The sequence below is a fragment of the Epinephelus lanceolatus genome, chromosome 1, assembly GCF_041903045.1.
Source record: "Epinephelus lanceolatus isolate andai-2023 chromosome 1, ASM4190304v1, whole genome shotgun sequence".
Lineage (NCBI taxonomy): Eukaryota > Metazoa > Chordata > Actinopteri > Perciformes > Serranidae > Epinephelus > Epinephelus lanceolatus.
The window spans coordinates 20739609-20761056 of record NC_135734.1 but is presented as its reverse complement, the minus strand read 5'-3'; the positions used below and the strand labels follow the sequence as shown (position 1 = coordinate 20761056).

Below are 21448 nucleotides of genomic sequence, written 5' to 3'. Positions count from 1 at the left end.
AATAGTTTCAGGGTACTATAGAGTGTCTTTTGCAAATATATGGAATACTTATATATTCCCAGGCAGAGTTCAGTACAAACACTGGTTAATAAGCCTTAGAAGTATTACATTTAAGAACTGTACATGTACTGAAAGTTACTGAATTGCCTTTTGACCTCTGCTGAATCATCGGTGGTTTCCTTACATAATGTCTGAAAGGAAATGTTAGATTGCTTTAATAATATAAAAGAAAAAAGCCATACAAGGGGGATATAAGATAAAATAAAAACTCAACATATTCTGACACAATGTGATGGAAAGGCAGCAGAGTTAATATTCTGAAGTAGGTGTGTTAGTTAAAACGTGCTAAATGTTAAAATATAAATAATAGAACTAACAGTAGATGCAATTAATTACTTGGACTCTATCAGCTTCATTCACCGCCTTTATATCAATATAAAACGAGATCACACCACCTGTGGCATTGGTGAGTTTAGATTCATTTCCCTTATGTGTCAGTGTACATGTGAGAGCTTGATCAGTGAGGTGCATCTCAGCAGAAGGTTAACATCGCCATCTGTTGATGTCATGGCGCCATTACAGCTGTGAACTACAGCCACAGAGACCCAGACACACAATAGCACTATGCTGAATTCATATTCAGTGTGTTTCTCAAGAGTGTTGACAGATCCATGCGATCGTCTTGGACAAGCTTTAAATTGGACCAAAATCTTTTCTGCTTATCGTCTGTGCTGTTATTTTTGACATTTTGCAACCATTAAAAACACAAATTGGAAACAGGGACTGGCCAGGTTTGCAAGAGTAAACCATTCACGGTGGTTTCTCCCATTAATCCTCCAGTTAATCCTCCTCCAGTGTTAACAAGGCACAGCAGGACATCAGCACAGGATGATCGGCCAAGCCAAGACTCTGCCAATCACAGCTCCCGTCCCCAAAGTGCTGAACTGTGGACAGAGTGTGTTTGGCAGCTAATGAAGCCCCTGTGGCTGCTAGCAGCTGCTGGCTAGTGATAAGGAAGGGAGGACCTTCAAAGACTGTATATACCGTATATTTACATATATATATATATATATATATATATATATAATTATAATCAGTGAGCTACTCAAGGATCCCACAGAGAGTGAGGAGGACTCACAGGCCAGGACTTGTAGTTTGCAGTATTCACACTAATGATGGAGGAAAGACTAATGACCACATGAGACACAGGCACATGGATAGTGGGAAAATATCCAGAGGAAGAAACTGCCCTGTAGGCAATTCTGCTTCTAGTGCTCTTGTTGTAAGGGTGTAGAAAATGCTGACACAGTGTGGTACATTAGCATAATGCATACTTATGCAAGCAAGGCTATACATGAAATGCAATACCTGATGTCCTTAAAAGAGTAGAAAGAGCATGTAAAATCCTTCAGTCTGAATCAGGTGCATCATTAGTTAAAGGTCCAATGTAGGATTTGGGGGACATATAGAAACTTTTGGGGCCAACGTGACAATGACGTCATTTTATTAGCTGGAAGCAAAACACGACTGGCCACCACAGGGCTGTAGGCTACATAGAAGTCTTAAAATGTCTTCTTCTTGTGTTATTGGGAGCCTGAATAGAAGGAGTCATGGCTCTAAACTTAAGTTTGATGACATACCAGCCGCCACTGCCCGTCAACAAAACAAAGACAACTATGGTTAAATGCAATTAGACGAAAGGAATGGATGGAGGCGATCATCAACAGTGCTTTCATGTGCAGCGCACACTTCAAATCAGGTTAGAGAAACAGTATTTTCTGTTGTAGGGATGAATAACATTATGTGTGTTAAGGGTAATCATGTCCACCTCATCAGAAATTGGGGAGGTATTAAGACGAATATTGGATTTCTCCATATCACTATGCAATGTAATGAGTATGTTTTCTTTTGTGTGTTATCACCTGAAAGTAAGAGCCACCGTGTTTTCATATCCTTAGAATGAGCCGTTAAACACTGTCTGTAGATAAAGCCATTCACGTTTTTGCCTCGGCCACCATAGTTCTCCTACACATGGGGAGAGGTTCTACGTCACTACTAAATGCCACTAAACCACACACTGGACCTTTAACAAGTGTCACAGACACTGTACACTTTAAAGTGAAACTATTGGGAGGACAAATAGCATTCCTCCTCTAACAAATGAAAATTTGAATTCATGAGCTATCAAATGTACTGTTGCTCAATTTAATATTCTCAGAGATTTTGCTGCTTCAGCCTTACTTGGTCTGATTTGAACACTCGCTTATGGTGGCTAATGTTAGCAAACTAAATTTTATTGTATAAAGTACTTGTCAGTTTGATGACTCTGTGATTCTTCTCCAATTGCACTACCATTACAATACTATAGCATTTTAGCTATTTGCTAAACAGTAGTAATAGTTTAGCATTTAGCATTATCCCATAACCATCACCTGTAGCTGCTGCTGTTCAACAAAAGTTGCATAGTCTCACTTTAAGAAAGAATATCGTTTAAGAGTGAAAAAAACAGCTGAACTTGTGAGAGTGATAGCGATTAACATCGAGGTCGCCTACATGCCTCAAAATAACAGCCACCCCTCTTTGAGCTCACTCAGCTGGCCCTGAGGGAAACCAAAAGAAAAAAGAGAGAGACAAAGCGAGTTGTTTCACAATGTTGTGGGACAGTTTCCATTAATTTCATTCCCTGTTGTGGTCAAATAACAGACAGCAGAGCCCAAAGGGACCAAAGGGAGCAGTGGGTGATTTATTACTGGAGAGCTGCAGGAAGGAAACCACTGACCTCTTAGTGACAAACATATTGCAGCTGCAGGTGCAGTTTTATCAGGTGTGGATGCCTTAGTCTACCTACATGACAACACAGCTGCAGTGATCTAGAGCTGGTCGCTCTCTTTTTGCAAGTTTTAAATTTACTTAGCTTTAAACTTAGCTTTACCTCAGCTTGAGATGAGAGTAAAAATGATCAAAACAAACATTTTCATCAATATATAATGACAATCTGCTGTTTAAAATTGCTTTGGTTTTTCTGTGACTTAGATTGTAAGGACGAGGATTAATTAGGAAAGAATAAATAATAGACATGTGATAGACTGCAGCTCTTTCAGTGTGCTGTTTTTCCCTGTATCATGAATGTGCGTTTATTGACTGATGCAACTGATAAAAATTCAGGGCACCTGAAATTGCACGCACAAGTTAGACATTATTTCCTGGGTGAAGTGCAAGGTGCTGGAAATGTTGTTCCACCTCCTGTGTCAGCTATGTGGCGCTACAGTAGGCTACACTGTACTATACTATACTATACTGTACTATACTAGATGTTTATTACTTTACTAGATGTTTATTACTATACTAGATGTTTATCAGATAGTGCTGTCGAAAATTTAAGGAAAAGATTACTCCGTCATTAAATTCAATACCAAGTCCCTCAGTAACAGAGGTTTCCTATACCGACTTTGATCATTTTGTCGATAGCGCCATAGGCTCACTGCAAACAACACTTGACTCTGTAGCTCCTCTTAAAAAGAAGTTAAAAAAGCAAAGAAAGTTCGCTCCTTGATATAACTCTCAAACCCGTAAGTTAAAACAAATATCGCGAAAATTTGAAAGGAATTGGCGATTGACCAAACTGGAAGAATCTCGTTTAATATGGACAGACAGTCTCAAAACTTATAAGAGGGGCCTCCGCAATGCCAGAGCAAACTATTACTCAGCATTAATAGAAGACAATAAGAACAACCCCAGGTTTCTTTTCAGCACTGTAGCCAGGCTGACTGAGAGTCAAAGCTCTATTGAGCCTTGTATTCCTTTAGCCCTTAGCAGTAATGATTTTATGAGCTTTTTTAATGACAAAATCCTAACTATTAGAGACAAAATTTATGACCTCCTGTCCTCAGATAGTACATATCTAACCTCAAACACAGCTGTAAAACCTAATATATATTTAGATTGCTTCTCCCCAATTTCTCTTCAAGAATTGACAGCAGTGATTTCTTCATCTAAATCATCAACGTGTCTCTTAGACCCCATCCCAACTAGGCTACTTAAGGAGGTCTTTCCTTTAGTTAACATTCATATATTAGATATGATCAATATATCCTTATTAACAGGCTATGTACCACAGTCTTTTAAGGTAGCTGTAATTAAACCTCTACTAAAAAGCCCACCCTGGATCCAGAGGCAACTATAGACCAATATCTAATCTTCCCTTTATGTCAAAGATCCTTGAGAAAGTAGTCGCAGACCAGCTGTGTGATTTTCTCCATGATAATAATTTATTTGAGGAATTTCAGTCAGGATTTAGAGTGCATCATAGCACTGAGACAGCACTAGTTAAAATTACAAATGACCTTCTGATTGCTTCAGACAAAGGACTCGTCTCTGTACTTGTTTTATTAGATCTTAGTGCGGCGTTTGACACAATTGACCATCAAATTCTACTGCAGAGACTGGATCACTTAATTGGCCTAAAAGGTTCTGGACTAAGCTGGTTTAAATCTTATTTATCTGATCGTTTTCAGTTTGTTGACATTCATAATGAATCATCCTTACGTACCAAAGTTTGTTTTGGAGTTCCGCAAGGTTCTGTGCTCGGACCAATCCTATTTACTCTATATATGCTTCCTTTAGGTAACATCATTAGAAACCACTCTATAAGTTTCCATTGTTATGCAGATGATACTCAGTTGTATTTATCGATGAAGCCAGAAGAAAGTAATCAATTAACTAAACTCCGTAACTGCCTTAAAGACATAAAAACTTGGATGAGCACCAATTTCCTGATGTTAAATTCAGACAAAACTGAAGTTATTGTTCTTGGCCCCAAACAACTCAGAGACTCTTTATCTGATGACATAGTTTCTCTAGATGGCATTGCTCTGGCCTCTAACACTACCGTAAGAAACCTCGGAGTAATATTTGATCAAGATTTGTCTTTTAATTCTCATTTAAAACAAACCTCACGGACTGCATTTTTTCATCTGCGTAATATTGCGAAAATTAGGCCTATCCTAACCCGAAAAGATGCAGAAAAATTGGTCCACGCTTTTGTTACCTCTAGGCTGGATTACTGTAACTCTCTATTATCAGGTAGCTCTAGTAAGTCCTTAAAAACTCTCCAGCTAATTCAGAATGCAGCAGCATGTGTACTAACAGGAACTAAGAAACGAGATCATATTTCTCCTGTTTTAGCTTCTCTGCACTGGCTCCCTGTAAAATCCAGAATTGAATTTAAAATCCTACTGTTAACTTATAAAGCTCTAAATGGTCAAGCTCCGTCATATCTTAGAGAGCTCATAGTGCCATATTACCCCACCAGAACACTGCGCTCTGAGAACGCAGGGTTACTCGTGGTCCCTAAAGTCTCCAAAAGTAGATCAGGAGCCAGAGCCTTCAGCTATCAGGCTCCTCTCCTGTGGAATCATCTTCCTGTTACGGTCTGGGAGGCAGACACCATCTCCACATTTAAGACTAGACTTAAGACTTTCCTCTTTGATAAAGCTTATAGTTAGGGCTGGCTCAGGCTTGCCCTGTACCAGCCCCTAGTTAGGCTGACTTAGGCCTAGTCTGCCGGAGGACCCCCCTATAATACACCGGGCACCTTCTCTCTCTCTCTCTCTCTCTCTCTCTCTCTCTCTCTCTCGTATTCTATTACTGCATCTTGCTAACTCGGCCATTCTGGATGTCACTAACTCGGCTTCTTCTCCGGAGCCTTTGTGCTCCACTGTCTCTCAGATTAACTCGTATTGCAGCGGTGCCTGGACAGCGTGACGTGTGTGGTTGTGCTGCTGCCGTGGTCCTGCCAGATGCCTCCTGCTGCTGCTGTTATCATTAGTCATTAGTCATACTTCTACTGTTATTATACACATATGACTATTGTCACACATGTATACTGCCAGATATTAATATATACTTTCAACATATTGTACCACAGTAGCCAGAACTATAACTATAATATTATTACTTTCAATAATGTTGTTGTAACCTACTGTCATTACCTGCATCTCTCTCTCTCTCTCTCTCTCTCTCTCTCTCTCTCTCTGTCTCATTGTGTCATATGGATTACTGTTAATTTATTATGCTGATCTGTTCTGTACGACATCTATTGCACGTCTGTCCGGCCTGGAAGAGGGATCCCTCCTCAGTTGCTCTTCCTGAGGTTTCTACCGTTTTTTTTCCCTGTTAAAGGGGTTTTTTTGGGGAGTTTTTCCTTATCCACTGTGAGGGTCCAAAGGACAGAGGGATGTCGTATGCTGTAAAGCCCTGTGAGGCAAATTGTGATTTGTGATATTGGGCTTTATAAATAAAATTGATTGATTGATTGATTGATTGATTGATACACATTCCTTACATGCATTATGCTGCTGCGTATCAAGACCACACAGTGTAAAATTCATGTAAATCAACTTATGTTGTCACACAAGGCCTACTTCCTTTTGCCAGTAGATGACTATGTGTGTGACTCAATATTGGCATGCAGATGTCATCAGGCCAGGATTCTTATAAAACATAAAATTTGGTGAGAATTGGATAATGTACGCTCAAGTTACAACAACTTCATGTTTTATGATGAAACACGTAAAATGGCTGCCATATCACAACAACATTGTTCCACGAACACTTAGAATTTTAAAAACTTTTCAACATTAAGGTCTTAAAGGAAATCACCACTTTAGAATGAAAATACAGACAGTACTTACTGACCCTCATGCTGACAAGAAGTCCAGTGTAGTTTTTTAATCCGCAAAACTCGTTCGGTGTATCGGAGGATAACAGCTAGCCGGGAATAACAGCTAACAGCATTGTACTGACCAAATTTAAAGTCAGTCTGATTAATTATCAAGGAAGAGTTCGTTAAAGAACAATGCCTGGAAATGGCCGAAAAATAGACCAAATCAACGTAATGTCGAGCTTACAACAATTTTAACGTCCAAAGACAACTGGAAACCGATTTGAATTGCAGAGATATGTGAAATAGGCAAATTTGGGGATTTCTGTTTTCTTTTTCAACCATAACTGCAGCGTTTAAATATACACTCAGAGTCATTCATTAATCCTCTGACAGTTTGAAACATAACTGGCTCATAACTTGGTCTCCATTATTTTTTCCTTTGAGAAAGATCTCCCACAGACGGTGATGGCTCTAAACTCCTTGGTGATCTCTAGCAGGGTTTTCCCTTTGGTTTCAGGCAGGAGGAAGAAGGTGCCAAGACAAGCCAGCAGGCACACACAGGCGAACAGCATAAAGCAGTACGAGTCCAGGGCATTCTGGGACAATAGAAACAAAGTGTAAGTATATTCTGCCATTGATCATAACTTTTAGTCAATGAAAAGAGCTGCTGTGATATACATAAGATATCTCAACAACAAAAAAAACATACTATCAATGAATAAATCCTGTTTACCTTCAAAGCAATGTTTACAGTGTAAGCTACAGTGTGTTGCTAATTTTTATGTTTGTTGCACTCACAATAAGGAATGGAAAGGCCAGGCTCAGAGCACCAAGACAAAACCAGCGTTGGATCCCCATGAGGACAAACGACGCCAGCCGATCGGACTGGATGAAGATCTCATTGTGGATAGAACTTGAAACTCCACCTGGGTGAAGCAGAGAGATGACACAGGTGATCCACTTACTTTTCTATGCATGCAAACATCTTGTCTATGTGAACCAAGCTGCTGTAAGACACACACCAGGTCCTCCGTTGAAGAAGATGATGGAGAGGATGACCAAAACAGCAGTAATGTATGGAACCCAGTAGGCGAAGTCCTGCATGGAGACAATATTATATATGTGAATATTCTGCAAAAAAAACAGAGCAGTCTGGCCTCAGTTTGCCTCTGAACGCCTAGTCAAGTGTGGCTTGACGAGCCCGGCTGCTAATGCTTGTATCAGAGGCTGTGCTGGTTCGGACCTCTGGGTTCGCTGCTAAATGCTTTGTGTTGAGGTGATATTTTAGACTTCCAGTACTCCAGTGGTGCGGAAATTCCTTACTGCGGAATGTGCAGTCATCTCATCTGCCTCCATCATGTGACAAAGCCATTATGGCCTTCAATGACGCACTGAGTCATAGGGCACCACGGAACATGATTAATCACCATTAACATGTTATTTTTTCTGATATTAATTAATCAAAATTAACATGTTATTCCTGTGGTAACCACCTGCCCGAGGTAAAATGTGATTATGTGGCGTAAACTGACTGTAAGCAGCAAGGTAATTTTATTTACGGCTAAATTATTATTAACTGTTAAATGTTCTTGATAAGGCCCTTGCAAAAAATGCCTTGACCAAAGGGCACTTAGGAGATCAAGGGGCAAAAGTGCAGGTGTTCAAGCACCCTCAGCCTCTTCCTCTGCACATGTCTGGTTTTACTCCTGCACATGGGAGGTGACGAGCAATCTTAACAACTGTGGCCCCATGTTCACACTGCACTGCTTGGCAGGGGTCCTGGACTCTCTGGTAAATGATCAGTTGAAGTTGTTTGTGTCCAGAGCTTCCATTGTGACCCTATGTCAGTCTGGTCTTTGAGCAGAGCACAGTTCTGCAACTGCTGTTACTTTGGTTGTAAATGTTTCCACTTTGGATTTTTTAAAAAAGCACTGTGCGGCATTTTTTGTTGATCAATCCAAAGCATTTGATAATGTAGACAATTGCCTGCTTTTGCAGAGGCAAGACTGGATTTGATATTAATGCATGTGATTGGTTCAGGAACTACCTTTCAGAGAGACAACAGTCTGATAAATTGGGAAGCTACCATTCTGAGTTTTTTCAGTGGTGAAAGGTGCTCCACAGGGTTCAATTTTAGGTCCAGTCTTTTTCACTATTTATATCAACACTATTGTTTCTTCTCTGGCAAACTGTCATGTCCACCTGTACGCAGATGACATAGTGCTGATTCTGTATATTGAGCAGTCAAAAACGTACAGCGTTCCTTTAACATTGTGTGCCAATGTTGGCAAAGGTTGGCTGAAAAAACCCCATCTTCCCCATGTTTTGTAGGAAAAAAAGTGTTGCTGAAGCAGTTTTTATTTCAGACTGCTGTGATGTAATTTAAAGGCATGCATTCTCTTCAGCTCTAAGGGCCCCGACACACCAAGCCAACGGTCAGCCATTGTTCAAAGTTGGGCTGTTGGTGAGTGTCTGTTGCCCTAGTTTTTGCAGTGTGTTCGGCACTGTTGGCACTTGCCAGCCCTGTTGGGTTTCTTTTTGGCCAATCTACTCTTTAACCGGATTTATCCACTCCCACCCTCCCGGGCTTTATTAAATGTTCTTCCTTTGCTTTCTTTACCACTTTTGGAATAAAGGGACTGTTAATTTACACACGTGTGCCATATCTATCTATCTATCTATCTATCTATCTATCGATCTATCTATCTATCTATCTATCTATCTATCCATCCATCTATCCATCCATCCATCATGTAACATGTAACAGTAAAATCACTCCGCTCACAGGTGTTATAAATATAAATACAACCGTTAATTCACCAACTGTCACACTCGCTATATTGACGCAAACTGACATTATAGCGTTACACCAAGAAGATGGATATTTTCCCCCAAATTACATTAGAATTAAATTATGAGTGGTCGTCAGGAGAGAACAAGGAAAAGGAAAGCCAGGACTCTTCTGTGCAGACCTCCAGGTGTGTTTGAATCCGGCCGTGCCAACATCCAGGTTTGCCAATGTTTAATCAGCCGAACTGGACGAAGTTACACAGCTGCAGATCAATGTAAATACAAAGTAGCTTGTGAGTTCCTGGCGTGTGTGCTGTGTTGCCTGGCAACAGACCGAGGAAACTGTTTTTTTTTTTTTTCGCGGAGCTACATAACATACTTAAATAATTTATTTCATCACCTTTTGTTAACATTTCCTTACTCAGTATTGCTGTTTAAGCTGTTGTTGAACTGTTGTATAAAAGCAATATCACACTCGAGGTTGTGACGTTATACAGTATAACGTCACTCCCTCTCGTGAGATATTGCTTTCATATATATATATATATATATATATATATATATATATATATATATATATGTAAGGGATAATGTATAGTGAGCCGGTGACTGTTGAAAAATAACTCCCGACAGGGGAAGAGGGTGGGAGTGGATGAACCTGGTTGTGCGCCCACAAGGAGGCAGGGATCATTTCACTGGTCAACAGTAAATCTGGCATTGTATTGATTGGGGGATTTTGACAGGGTTGTTACACAAAAAAATCCAAGCGCAGGGCAGAAATCTGAGAGCAGAAATTCCGCGAGCGCACAGAAACAGTTTGAACGCGAGGAGAAAAGCCGAAGCTCGAGCAGGAAATCTGTGCAAGCACACAGTTAGATCCAAGCGCAAGCAGAGGCTATTTGAGTGCAAGGGCAGGGTTTTTGAACGTGAAATCAATAAATAATGCTCTCAAACTGATAGACTACTCTCTTGAATAAAGATAGGGATAAAGCTCCATACCATGTTACCTTTCACAATTTCTTCATGTCTCAGACTGAATGTTGCTTTATGCTCCACATGTTAGGTCTGAACTTAGAAAAACTGTTTCAATGCACCTTGATCCACCAGGATCAAAATACAGCACCTCCTTATAATCAATTCACTCATAAAATTTGGACATTTTAGGAATTTTTTAAAGGTAACATGTTTACCTTCAAGTTGAGTGTGACAGTGACCAACACCATGATGGCAGACATGACACCATAACCCCCCCAGAGCAACGGCTTTCTCCCTGTGTGCTCAATCAGCAGCCCCTGTGAGAGGGAAAGGTTATTAAAAGAAATACGCCAAAAATTGTCATCTTTGCCAAAACACCTCTCTTGCAAAACATATACAACAACAGCAGCAACAACAACAATGTTTTTGGTGGTATGATAGTTCATTAACCCAGCTGACTCCACCAATCACTAATGTGCCTTTAGATCATTTGTTCTGCTGCTCCATGCTAACACTCCTCACCAGAGCTATTATGGGTGTTCAGGTCACTGTTTGACTATAATATGAATTAGAATGGTGTACCATCAGACAATGTATGCATTCTCTAAAGCCAAAGACTTGTGGACAGTAGTTTGCATATTACCACTCTAAATGAACTGAGGGTTGAGATGATCTCAGGGTATAAATGCCGTGGTATCTGGCTGAATAAAAAAAAGAAGAAAAAAACATTTAAATTTAACATTGTCCCACTTGCCAGAAAGCAATGACAAAAGATGATTATTTGTACAGAAGCAGAGCTAATTTTCCTATGCTTAGTAGGAAGCAGATAATTGAGGCTGGGTGGGACCAAGTCTTTGTTTTGCAAGTTACATGAAGTCGCAAGTAAAGTTTCAAGTCAAGACTGACAAGTCCCATGTCATTAACTTTGGGTTTCAGGGCCTAAACTAGTGATAATGTGCTCTCCAACAAAATTTTATATCATTTTAATAAAATCATAATAATATATTACATTTACAAAACTCATTCATGTTTTTTTTAATTTTTGTTTTTATTTGTTAAAACTGTTTTGGTTTTTTTTGGGAAATTATTGCATCTCCGTTACTTTTGACCTGCATGTTTTGCATACTGCAATTCATTTTTCACGTGACCAAAATTATCTTTGGTAGCTTATAATTTTTTCCCAGCTGTAGCTCAGTAATGTAATGTTGGTTCTTCATTGTTTGCCTCTGCAGTTTCACTGGATGCTGTCAATCTAGTTCAAACAATGGGAACTTTTTGACTTGCTGGGAGTGAATAATGTTAACATCAGCTGATTCACAAAATGGAGGGAAATAAATTGATTCATGGCACACCTTTTAAACAGCATACTTTTTGATCTTTTGGGGAAGGTATGAAGTGTTTTAAAGTCAAAAGTTTCAAATCCAAGTGAAGTCATGAGTCATTGTAAGTCATAAGTGGAGTTGCAAGTCTTTATTGATTTTGTCAAGTCAAGTTTAAAGTCTTCAAATTTTGTCTCAAGTCCAAACCTCTGGTCTTGGATTATGGTGATGTTATTTATAGACACACTTCTGCCACTCATAAACCACTAGTTTCAGGCTATCACTCTGTCCTAAAGATTTATTACTGGGGACCATTATTCTACTCATTATTGCATCTTGTATAGAAAGGTTGGATGGCCATCTCTAAAAGTAAGATGTGACAGGCATTGTTTTACGTCCACTTAAAGTGCTTGTTTTGCCATTGACAAGCTCAGACTGGCATAAGTGTGTGGAGACATTATGGAAAAGATTCCTACAGATGTTGTATTCTTTGTAAAAGAGTAAGATCCTTTTTAACCGGAAGCAGCCCTGAAATCGTTATCATCAAACCCACCAGACTCCATTTAAATAACCAGTAATTTTATCATTGTAAAACACACTTCCTTCTAAGTCGACAAGCAAAATAAAAATCACAAAAGCCACCTTTCTTCCTTCTCAGTTTATGAATTAACAGCCCAGGAAGTGAATTAGACAACATCTCTTTGCAAAATCAAGGAAATAGAAAAGAAAGTAGATGGCCTTTAGATGTGGAGATGAGCTCAGATACAGACTGAGGGATTTACTCACACAGGAGATGGAGGTGAGGATTTCAGTTACTCCGAGACCAACAGTGACATAGCGGATTATTTGTCTCGGTATACCTGCTTTCAGGAAGATGTCAAAAGAGAAGGTATTGATCTGGGAATGAGAGAAACATTTACTCGATTTTCAGAGGCTATTCGTCATGTGGATGAATGAAATAAGCCATGTTGGGGCGTCTATTGTGGTCAGTAGATGCCCAAAATAAGTTCCATCCTCACCGCAGAAATGCCTGAGAGCTGGTTGCAGCCGTAGATGAAGGAGATCGTGAGAAGCTGCCATCTCATATTCCTGTCCCTCAGCAGCTGCAGACTGCTTTTTTGCGGGGCTGCCTCAATAGCCGCCTGCTCAGCCAACATCTCGTCCATCTCCTGTTTGTAGTCACCTGGGCCCCACAGACTCTGGAGAGCTGGGGTGAGAAAGACCAGAGACACAGACAAAGACATTTAAAATTAATATATTATGGGTGTTTCTTATGCAGTGATAAGAGGGAGAAAACAGATGTTGTCATTTGTATGCCACAAAATAACATTTCATTCCCAACTAAGCTCTTTACCAGTTAGGGTGTTTTGTAGACAGTTAGCTCATCTAGTTTTTAACACTCAAACTGTAAAAGACGGTTTTGGTCAAGTAATCTATGAATATGGGGAAATATACCAACCTTTTATGCAAGCCTTTTCATCACCTTTCTCTATGAACAAGTATCTGGGGGCCTCAGGAAAAAAAGGCATCACTATAAGGTTAACCGCTGAGAAAAATGAAGGGACAATAAGGACGATGTTCCACAGCTCCTCGCGACCAAGGATCTCACTGCAAAAAACAAAGAGAAGTGTTGTATATCAGCATAATTTAAATGGGGTTTTTTTGTGCTGAAAATAACATCTTTATTTACATTCAATACTGTGTTGAAGCTCTCTTTGCACAATTCTCAAAGCTTGAGAATCGTTCCTTAACTTCTCTTTATCTAAATATCTGTTTTGTAAAAAATGACGCCCAGTCACCAGAAGAAAATGTTGGCATTGTACGTTTCTGCAAACCACAAATACATTACATTTGCATGCTTCATATGTATGATATAAATGTTTCTGAAGTGATGTTGCATGAGCTTAATTTGTCATCAGGAGGTGGAGTGGATGGTGTGAGTGACACCTGCCAACCTGCAACACTGCTTGCAATTTTGTTTTTCCAGTGGCTTTTTAGGCACCAAACATGAAAAACAAACCTCAGTCTTTCACCCAGGAGCCCCCTGTGCATTTGTGTGAAACCAAAAATCTATGGAATTATTTAATAACAAGGTAGTGTGCCTGTGTAGCATGCTATGCCAGTGACATGTCACATGAGGTGTGTCCCATGATTATTTTAAGTCAAACCATGATGGGGTTTTTTCAAACCTAACCAGGGACTTTTGTTTCTTAAACCTAAGACAGTAAACCTAAAGATGAAGGGTCTTACTCACATTGTAATTTGTAGGTCAACTGCTTGTTAGCGCAAATAGCTAATCAGTCAATCATGTGGCAGCAACTCAATGTATTTAGGCATGTAGACATGGTCAAGACGACCTGCTGATGTTCAAACCGAGCATCAGAATGAGGAGGAAAGGTGATTTACGTGACTTTGAACGTGGCATGGTTGTTGGTGCCTGACGGGCTGGTCTGAGTATTTCAGAAACTGCTGATCTACTGGGATTTTCACACACAACCATCTCTAGAGTTTACAGAGGATGGTCTGAAGAAGAGGAAATATCCAGTGAGCAGCAGTTCTCTAGGTGCCAGAGGTCAGAGGAGAATGGCCAGACTGGTTCAAGATGATAGAAAAGCAACAGTAACCAAACAAGGTCTGCAGAAGACCATCTCTGAACCAACAACATGTCCAACCTTAAAGCAGATGGGCTACAGCAGATTTCTGCTGCAACATTCAGATGGTAGGGTCAGAATTTGGTGTAAACAACATGAAAGCATGGATCCATTCTGTGTGGAGGATATTTTCTTGGCACACTTTGGGCCCCTTAGTACCAACTGAGCATGGTTTAAACACCACAGCCTACCTGAGCATTGTTGCTGACCGTGTCCATCCCTTTATGACCACAGTGTACCCATCTTCTGATGGCTACTTCCAGCAGGATAAGGCACCATGTCACAAAGCTCAGATCATCTCACACTAGTGTCTTTCACATGACAGTGAGTTCACTGTACTCCAATGGCCTCCACAGTCACCAGATCTCAATCCAATAGAGCACCTTTGGGATGTGATGGAACGGGAGATTCACATCATGGATGTGCAGCTGACAAATCTGCAGCAACTGTGTGATGCTATCATGTCAATATGGACCAAAATCTCTGAGGAATGTTTCCAGCACATTGTTGAATCTATGACACAAAGAATTAAGGCTGGTCTGAAGGCAGAAGGGGTCCAACCTGGTACTAGCAAGGTGTACCTTAGATTGAATGTATGTAACAAGCAGAAACTGCACTTCCTATAAAAATGGAACTTAATTTTGCAGAGACACATTGCATGTTATGAAGGTAAATTGACATGCCATCCCCAAATGTCCAAACGGACGCAGGAGGGTACCTAGCGTCATATTTTGACACGTGGTTCCACTGACAAAGCAGCGGTATTTGATGAGTAAGGATGAGAACGTGTTGACATTTTCGGTGCAAAAAGCTGTTTTTATCTGAGACATGGCTGCTTTTCCTCAGAACCAGGTATGTTAAGCCCAAACGTGACCTTTCCCTAACCATAACCAAGTGGTTTTCGTGCTTAAACATAGCCACACCTTAACCCCGGCATTGTTAAAAAGTTTGAACATATCTGCTACAAAAGAACATGCAGATGTAACATACCTGTGGTTTGCAGAAATGTACAATGCCAATATTTTTTGTGGTTATTAGGCTGCAAAATGAATAAGAGGCCAATGCTTTTGCATGGATTCTCCACCACATGTGGTGTCAGTAATACTTTGTACATTCAATATACACTGAGCAACTGTTGTCTTCTCATGTGTGTTGACAGTAAGTGCATACCTCAGTCCAAAAACCTGTCCAGACAGTTTGCCAAATGAAAAAGACGTCACCATGGTCAGACATACTATCCCTCTCAACTTTTTAGGTGAGATTTCTCCCAGGTACACTGCATGGGTGTTGGATGCCAAACCTGCAGGTCATGAGAGGATGCTAGTCAGTCAGGTAAATACATGATGTGTTGCGTTAAATATATCCTGGTGGTTTACCTGTCGCGAAGCCGTAGACGATTCTGGCCACAATAATCATTTCATATGATTTGGCATATTTACTTGCCAACATGATCCCTGCTGCAACAATGGCGATAAAGCTGCTGCACATCATGGACTTTTTTCTGAAGGAGGAACGCATCCTTTCAAATCTTTATAAGGTGGCAGAATCGAATGCTGCATTAAGTCTCTCGTACTCACCTTCCCAGCTTGCTGGATATCGGTTTGACACTGATGCTACCGAAGAGTCCCCCGACAGCAAATAAGGAAACAATAAGTGACCAGATCATTGTGATGGTCTGTGGAGATGGAAGCTCTTCATATCTGTTGTACCAGGTGCTGTTGATGAAGCGCTGAATGTGCTGCAAAGGGAACATTTTGTAGCTTGAACTCAATTAGAAGTTGAAAAAAGAGCTACTTTTACCTCTCACATTGAAACACATGCTCTCTCTGCAGCCACCAGTGACTGCAGGTGAACATTTAGTGTACGAGTTTGAGGTATCAAACAACAAATTGAAAAACAATGCTGCGAGTCTCACCGGCGAGGGAGAACTCAGTCCACTGATGTGGTAGCCATTATGAAAGCTTCCTCCAATTCCCAAAATAAGGATGAAGAACAGGGCATTACCCCGGGTCTACAAAGCAGAGTAAATCAGCAGAGATTAGACACAGATACGTCTATAATATCAGTCACTTTAACCTCCATGATTTTTATGACGGCATAGTCTTCTTTTTGTGTTACTTCAACATATCAGACTTTTTTTAAGTTGTGCAAAAGGCAGTGTTGGAAGAAGTATTAGTGCTTTACTCAAGTAAAAGTACTCATACCACACTCTGACAATATTCCACTACAGGTAAAAGTCCTGCATTCAAACCCTTACTTTAAAGTGTGTAAATATTATCAGCAATATTTAGTTAAACTATCAAAAATAAAAGACCTCATCCTGTAGTGAAATGTTCTCTGACAGTGTTTTACAAATGATGTTGTTGTATTCATATTATCACTGCATTAATGTATATGTTGCATTTTGCTCTGTATATGTCTAAGATTGTACCAATTTTTATAAGTCAAAATGTATTCCTGACATATATATATGTCAGAGAAACTGCCTGTTTTCAGCTTTGTAACGAAACATTTTCCTGCTGATCCAAGGGTTTTTTTTATATACAATTAAACCTACAGACGATAAATCCCTCAGTTTGTTTGTTTTAACCGGACAGGAAGGGTATGAGAAATTGTAATCTGAGTAATAATTAGTATTAACAAAAGCTGCCAGACAAATGCAGTGGAGTAGAGAGTGCAATATTTGCCTCTGGTGTGCAGTGGATTAGACATATAAAGGAGCATAAAGGAGAAATACTCAAGTAAAACACAAGTATCTCTAATTTGTACCTACAGTACAGTACTTGAGTAAATGGGCTTAAATATTCCACCATGGTAACTTCCCACCTATATCCTGTATTTGAATTATTGTGAATGTGAATGTGAGTGTGAATGGTTGTCTGTCTATGTGTCAGCCCGTGATAGTCTGGCATAAAATGGTGGAAAAGATAAAAAAAAATATTTTTGTAAAATCACACTAAATTTATAAGTAGCTTTCAAAATATCCTCTTATCCTAATCATTCAGGATATTTTGGGTATAATATTTAGTTATGTGTATTTGACAAGAACCCAAATACAGTAGTAAAAAATCCAGGCGAGCAGGCACGCGCACAGATAGACCCCAGGTGGCGCACAAGCACCTGCCCTTTTGGCCTCTGACTAGATAAGTGCTCTTTTTACGAGACTTTTTTTTTCAGTTTGTTGAAATAATTTTACATTTTATTTTTTTCACGTGGTCCATGGCATCGATTCTCAATCGAAAGCATGTTGAATGCCTGAAAACTGCATTTGAGTCAAGCCCCTGGCCCCCCCTCTTAAACTTCCCTTGTCACAGCCACCACAGTTAACTAAATTTAGCGCCCTGCGGAGCAGCAGCCTCATCTCCCTAATCTGCCTTCATGGACATCCAGGTAACAAAAGTGCTTGCCTTAAACCTCGGCATTATTTATCTCTATTGTGACATTAATTCACTATGAAACCTTATCAAAACAGCCAGGCTAAATTAGGACATAACCCACCATTAAGCTGAACATCAAGTAAGCTATTCTGGCGTTAAATCACACCGTCTCACTCCAACTCTCTGGCTGATTAAGGTCACCAACTGCCCGGTGCGAACAGAGACAGACGATGAACTGCTTTCCCACTTCCTTGTGTCTTAATAAACCACAGCTTAACTTGAAATGCCAGTAAACAGCCTGAGCCAGCCTTTGGTAATGTTAATGCAAATGTTTGCTGACCTACCAGACATGCTAACATATGCCCTCACATATGTTTTAAAACATAAACTGTTAACTGCTTAAATCTGTTAAAGTTAATGTGTAACAAAATGTGTGCGGAAGACTTGTAGTTTATGGAAGTCTTACACTTATGTTTTCTCTCCAGAGGGACATAGATTAGCTCTGTTTGACCCCCGTGATACGTTTTTACAAGTTAAAAAGAGCAGAGGAAAAATTAGAGTTTCATTTTAGGTGACAGCAGATGTTAAAATTATTTCATCTTCATTTGAACTTTGGAAGGAGGTCTATGGATTGTATCCTCCATGTCTCAACAGTAGTCATGTGACAAAGGGATATAGCATGTGTTATGTTTAAGAAGAGTTTTACTCACAGTAGCTCCCTTCAGACCCTGTCGCCTCATTTTGCAGCTGCACATTCCTGACTATATCTGATATATTGCGAAGGTAGGTATTTTGTATAATATTTATAATGCATACATGTATTTTATTTGATCTCATATTGTTTTATTCTGTGAGTGTGCATTCTACAGGTTGCAGATCACCGAGATCTCATCCAGGGATCCACTGGGGAGACCACTGAGGGATGGCATGTTTTTAAAAACCAGGACACCAGTGTATAAACCAGAGGACAGCAGGACCGTCCTCAAGATGGTGCTGCAAGATGTGGATAACTGCATTTGCGGCTGTCATTTTGTTTGAAGGTAATCTACCCTCCTGATCTCCTGAAGGGAGGTTGTCATGAAGCTGGACAGAAACACAGTCTCCAGGATCAAAGATTATCACTGTGCTGTAATCAATGTGAAACGGCGAGGAGGACACACAGTATTCCATGTTAGCCATCTTGGATTATGGACAGTATCGCTCATGGTGGACTCAATGTATTTTTCATTCTAACAGCTTTGGACATGAACTTGAACTGGTACCTCCCTCCTGTTTTTTAAGTTGTGTTGTTGTTACAGTTAGATATGTAACGTATATTACAATATTTCTATTTAGGGCTCTTACAAAGAGAGACATTTAACAGTCCAGTGACATGATGAAACGAGAGGAAGAAAAATCAGAACTTGTATTTGCAACTCATTAATCTGTCTTTAATTATTGATTTTGACTGTAAAAAAATTTGCATTTGTCATAAGGCCGATGGTTCAGTGTGTTTTCTAAGGTTTTAGTAGTCTATATTTACACCTGTCCCCTCCATCAGTGGAGAAAAAGGGGGAAAACCCAGACTTGTTTAAACTGCACTGATATTGCAATATTTTGAATTCATACTGATCATACATATTGATACTGTTAGAGCTCAGTGATAATATGGTGTTGGAATAAAAGATAGATAGATCACCAGATGAGAAAATAAAGTCTCAACAGAAAAATAAACTTTGGCATAAACTGTAAAAATAAGATGTATATGTAAAATCTGTAAAATATACAGTATATGGAATATAATATACACCAAGCCTATGAATATACTAAAATAAAAATACTAAAATAGAAAGAAAAAAATTGATTGAATTTTGTTGGATTAAAGTGAACAAATTGTGTCAGAGTAAAATTATCCATGTATTATTATCATAATTATTTATTGTGCCCTGCAGAGGGCAAACATTTGTATCTGTGTGAGTTGACTCATCCAAACCACAGTTTTAGCTGAGTCATTACACCTCATCAGTTTCTGTCTTATTCTTTAAGCTTGACGTTCAACACACTCAGCATAATTACAGCTGAGCAAAAGAAGACACTACATGTACATAGATGTAGGTTATATGACATTTATCAACTAAAATAAATTAGGCAATCAAGTAGGACGGTGAATCAAATTTTATTAACTTTGTTTCAACACAAAGTATTTGTGTCAATTCAACATAAACACTTTGTGTTACTTTCACACAGTTCTGTAAGTTGCTGCCAAACAATCTGCATGCGACCAATGTCCACTAGTGAATTAAATAAATTCAGTGTTTCAATAAAGCCTAATTTATTTTACCTGGTAAATGTCACATTATTTATATCAATATACATTTAGTCTCAACACTGGGAACTTTATTACCCCATTTCTACATCTTGCTAAAAAAAAAACATCATAAATTGCATCTTTCACTCAGCTGTACTTGTGCTGAGTGCCCTTCTATTTCCTGTGGTGAATGTCAACTTTATAGAATAAGTCAGAACCTGACGAGTAGTAATGACTCAGCTAAAACTGTGGTTCGGATGAGTCTCTGAGCTCACACAAACTCAAAAGGAAATTGTTTGTCCTTCATTTTCCCCATTGATAAAAGTTTGCTACAGCATAATGTTAAGTTTATACAAAGGAAAGCAACATGTATTAAAGATTTTGACACAAATATATTATCTTAGTTCTAACATCATCTTTTCTACCATTCTGTGAACATTTGTATACAGGTATTTTTGATATGTATAATATATATGTATATAAAATGATATTTATGAGTCAATAAAATTCAGTAGAAGCCTACCAGCTGTTGGAGCAACGTCTCCATTCTGTCTTTACTGGCATAGACCTTGCTCAGACTGCATATCCTCTCTTCTTACATATCTCAGGTTGGTTATTATTAACTTTACAGACTTTCTGGCTAAAAATTAAGTGTCTAGAAATCCCCCCGCAATCCTGACAGACACTTCGCCTGTGTGAGTCACTGCACGGTGGAGTCCACAGATGTTACCATGCAGGACAGCTGGTCTGATAAGGCTTGCTTTGGTCACAGTCAGTTACTGTATGATATGTACACTCAGTCTGTCAAAAACTGAAATCAGTCGTAATAATGTATACTCATAATCACATGATGTGACTGAGGGATTTCATTGATTTTACCATCAGGATTTGTGGGTTTGTGTAATGCAGTGGTTCTGAAATAAAAGTTCATGCCCTGACCCACAATTCTTTCATCAGTCATTACCAATAACTGACGAAGCAACTGATGAAAAAAGGATCTATGTTGAATTTTAGTGACTTTATTTATATGGCACCTTTAAGAACAGTAAGACAGCAGAAGCAAGATACAGAGACAATATAAAAGCTGAACAGTGGAGCTGAACTAAAAAAAAATTAAACAAGCAAACAAACAAACAAACATATGAGAAAAAAAGACAGGTGATCATAAGAAAAAGACATATACAAGGGATAAAAAAGTACCAATAAAAACAGATGCAATAGTAGGAATAAAAGCAATAAACATAATAACAATAATAATAATAATAATATTAATTATAATAATAAGAATTACAAAAAGAAGAAGAAAACAAACATCAAATAAAGCTATTCTTTAGTAAGTATAAATAGGCCTATGTAGCAGTGGTATTTCAAAGTTGCAATTTGAC

General features: G+C 39.2%; 1 protein-coding gene across 1 annotated transcript; it reads right to left on the bottom strand.

Annotated features, from left to right (window-relative positions):
- Positions 1 to 5900: 5900 nt before the first annotated feature.
- Positions 5901 to 20636, bottom strand: slc2a9l1 (solute carrier family 2 member 9, like 1). Its single transcript, XM_033627493.2, has 12 exons — positions 20587 to 20636; positions 16315 to 16410; positions 15977 to 16137; positions 15776 to 15900; positions 15570 to 15699; positions 13208 to 13356; positions 12768 to 12955; positions 12535 to 12645; positions 10645 to 10746; positions 7687 to 7762; positions 7463 to 7590; positions 5901 to 7260 (listed from the first exon to the last, which is right to left on the bottom strand). Exons 1-12 carry the CDS (start codon positions 20608 to 20610, stop codon positions 7075 to 7077), a joined length of 1476 nt encoding a protein of 491 aa, XP_033483384.1. The 5' UTR covers positions 20611 to 20636; the 3' UTR covers positions 5901 to 7074.
- Positions 20637 to 21448: the final 812 nt, after the last annotated feature.

Bases quoted from the DNA above. Each gene is read 5' to 3' on its own strand.
- slc2a9l1 (XM_033627493.2), bottom strand. From the start codon at position 20,610: ATGGAGACGTTGCTCCAACAGCTG. The intron at 16,138-16,314 runs GTGAGACTCGCA...TTCCCTTTGCAG, and splicing joins GACTGAGTTCTCCCTCGCCG to CACATTCAGCGCTTCATCAA. The intron at 15,700-15,775 runs GTAAACCACCAG...CATGACCTGCAG, and splicing joins CGTCTACGGCTTCGCGACAG to GTTTGGCATCCAACACCCAT.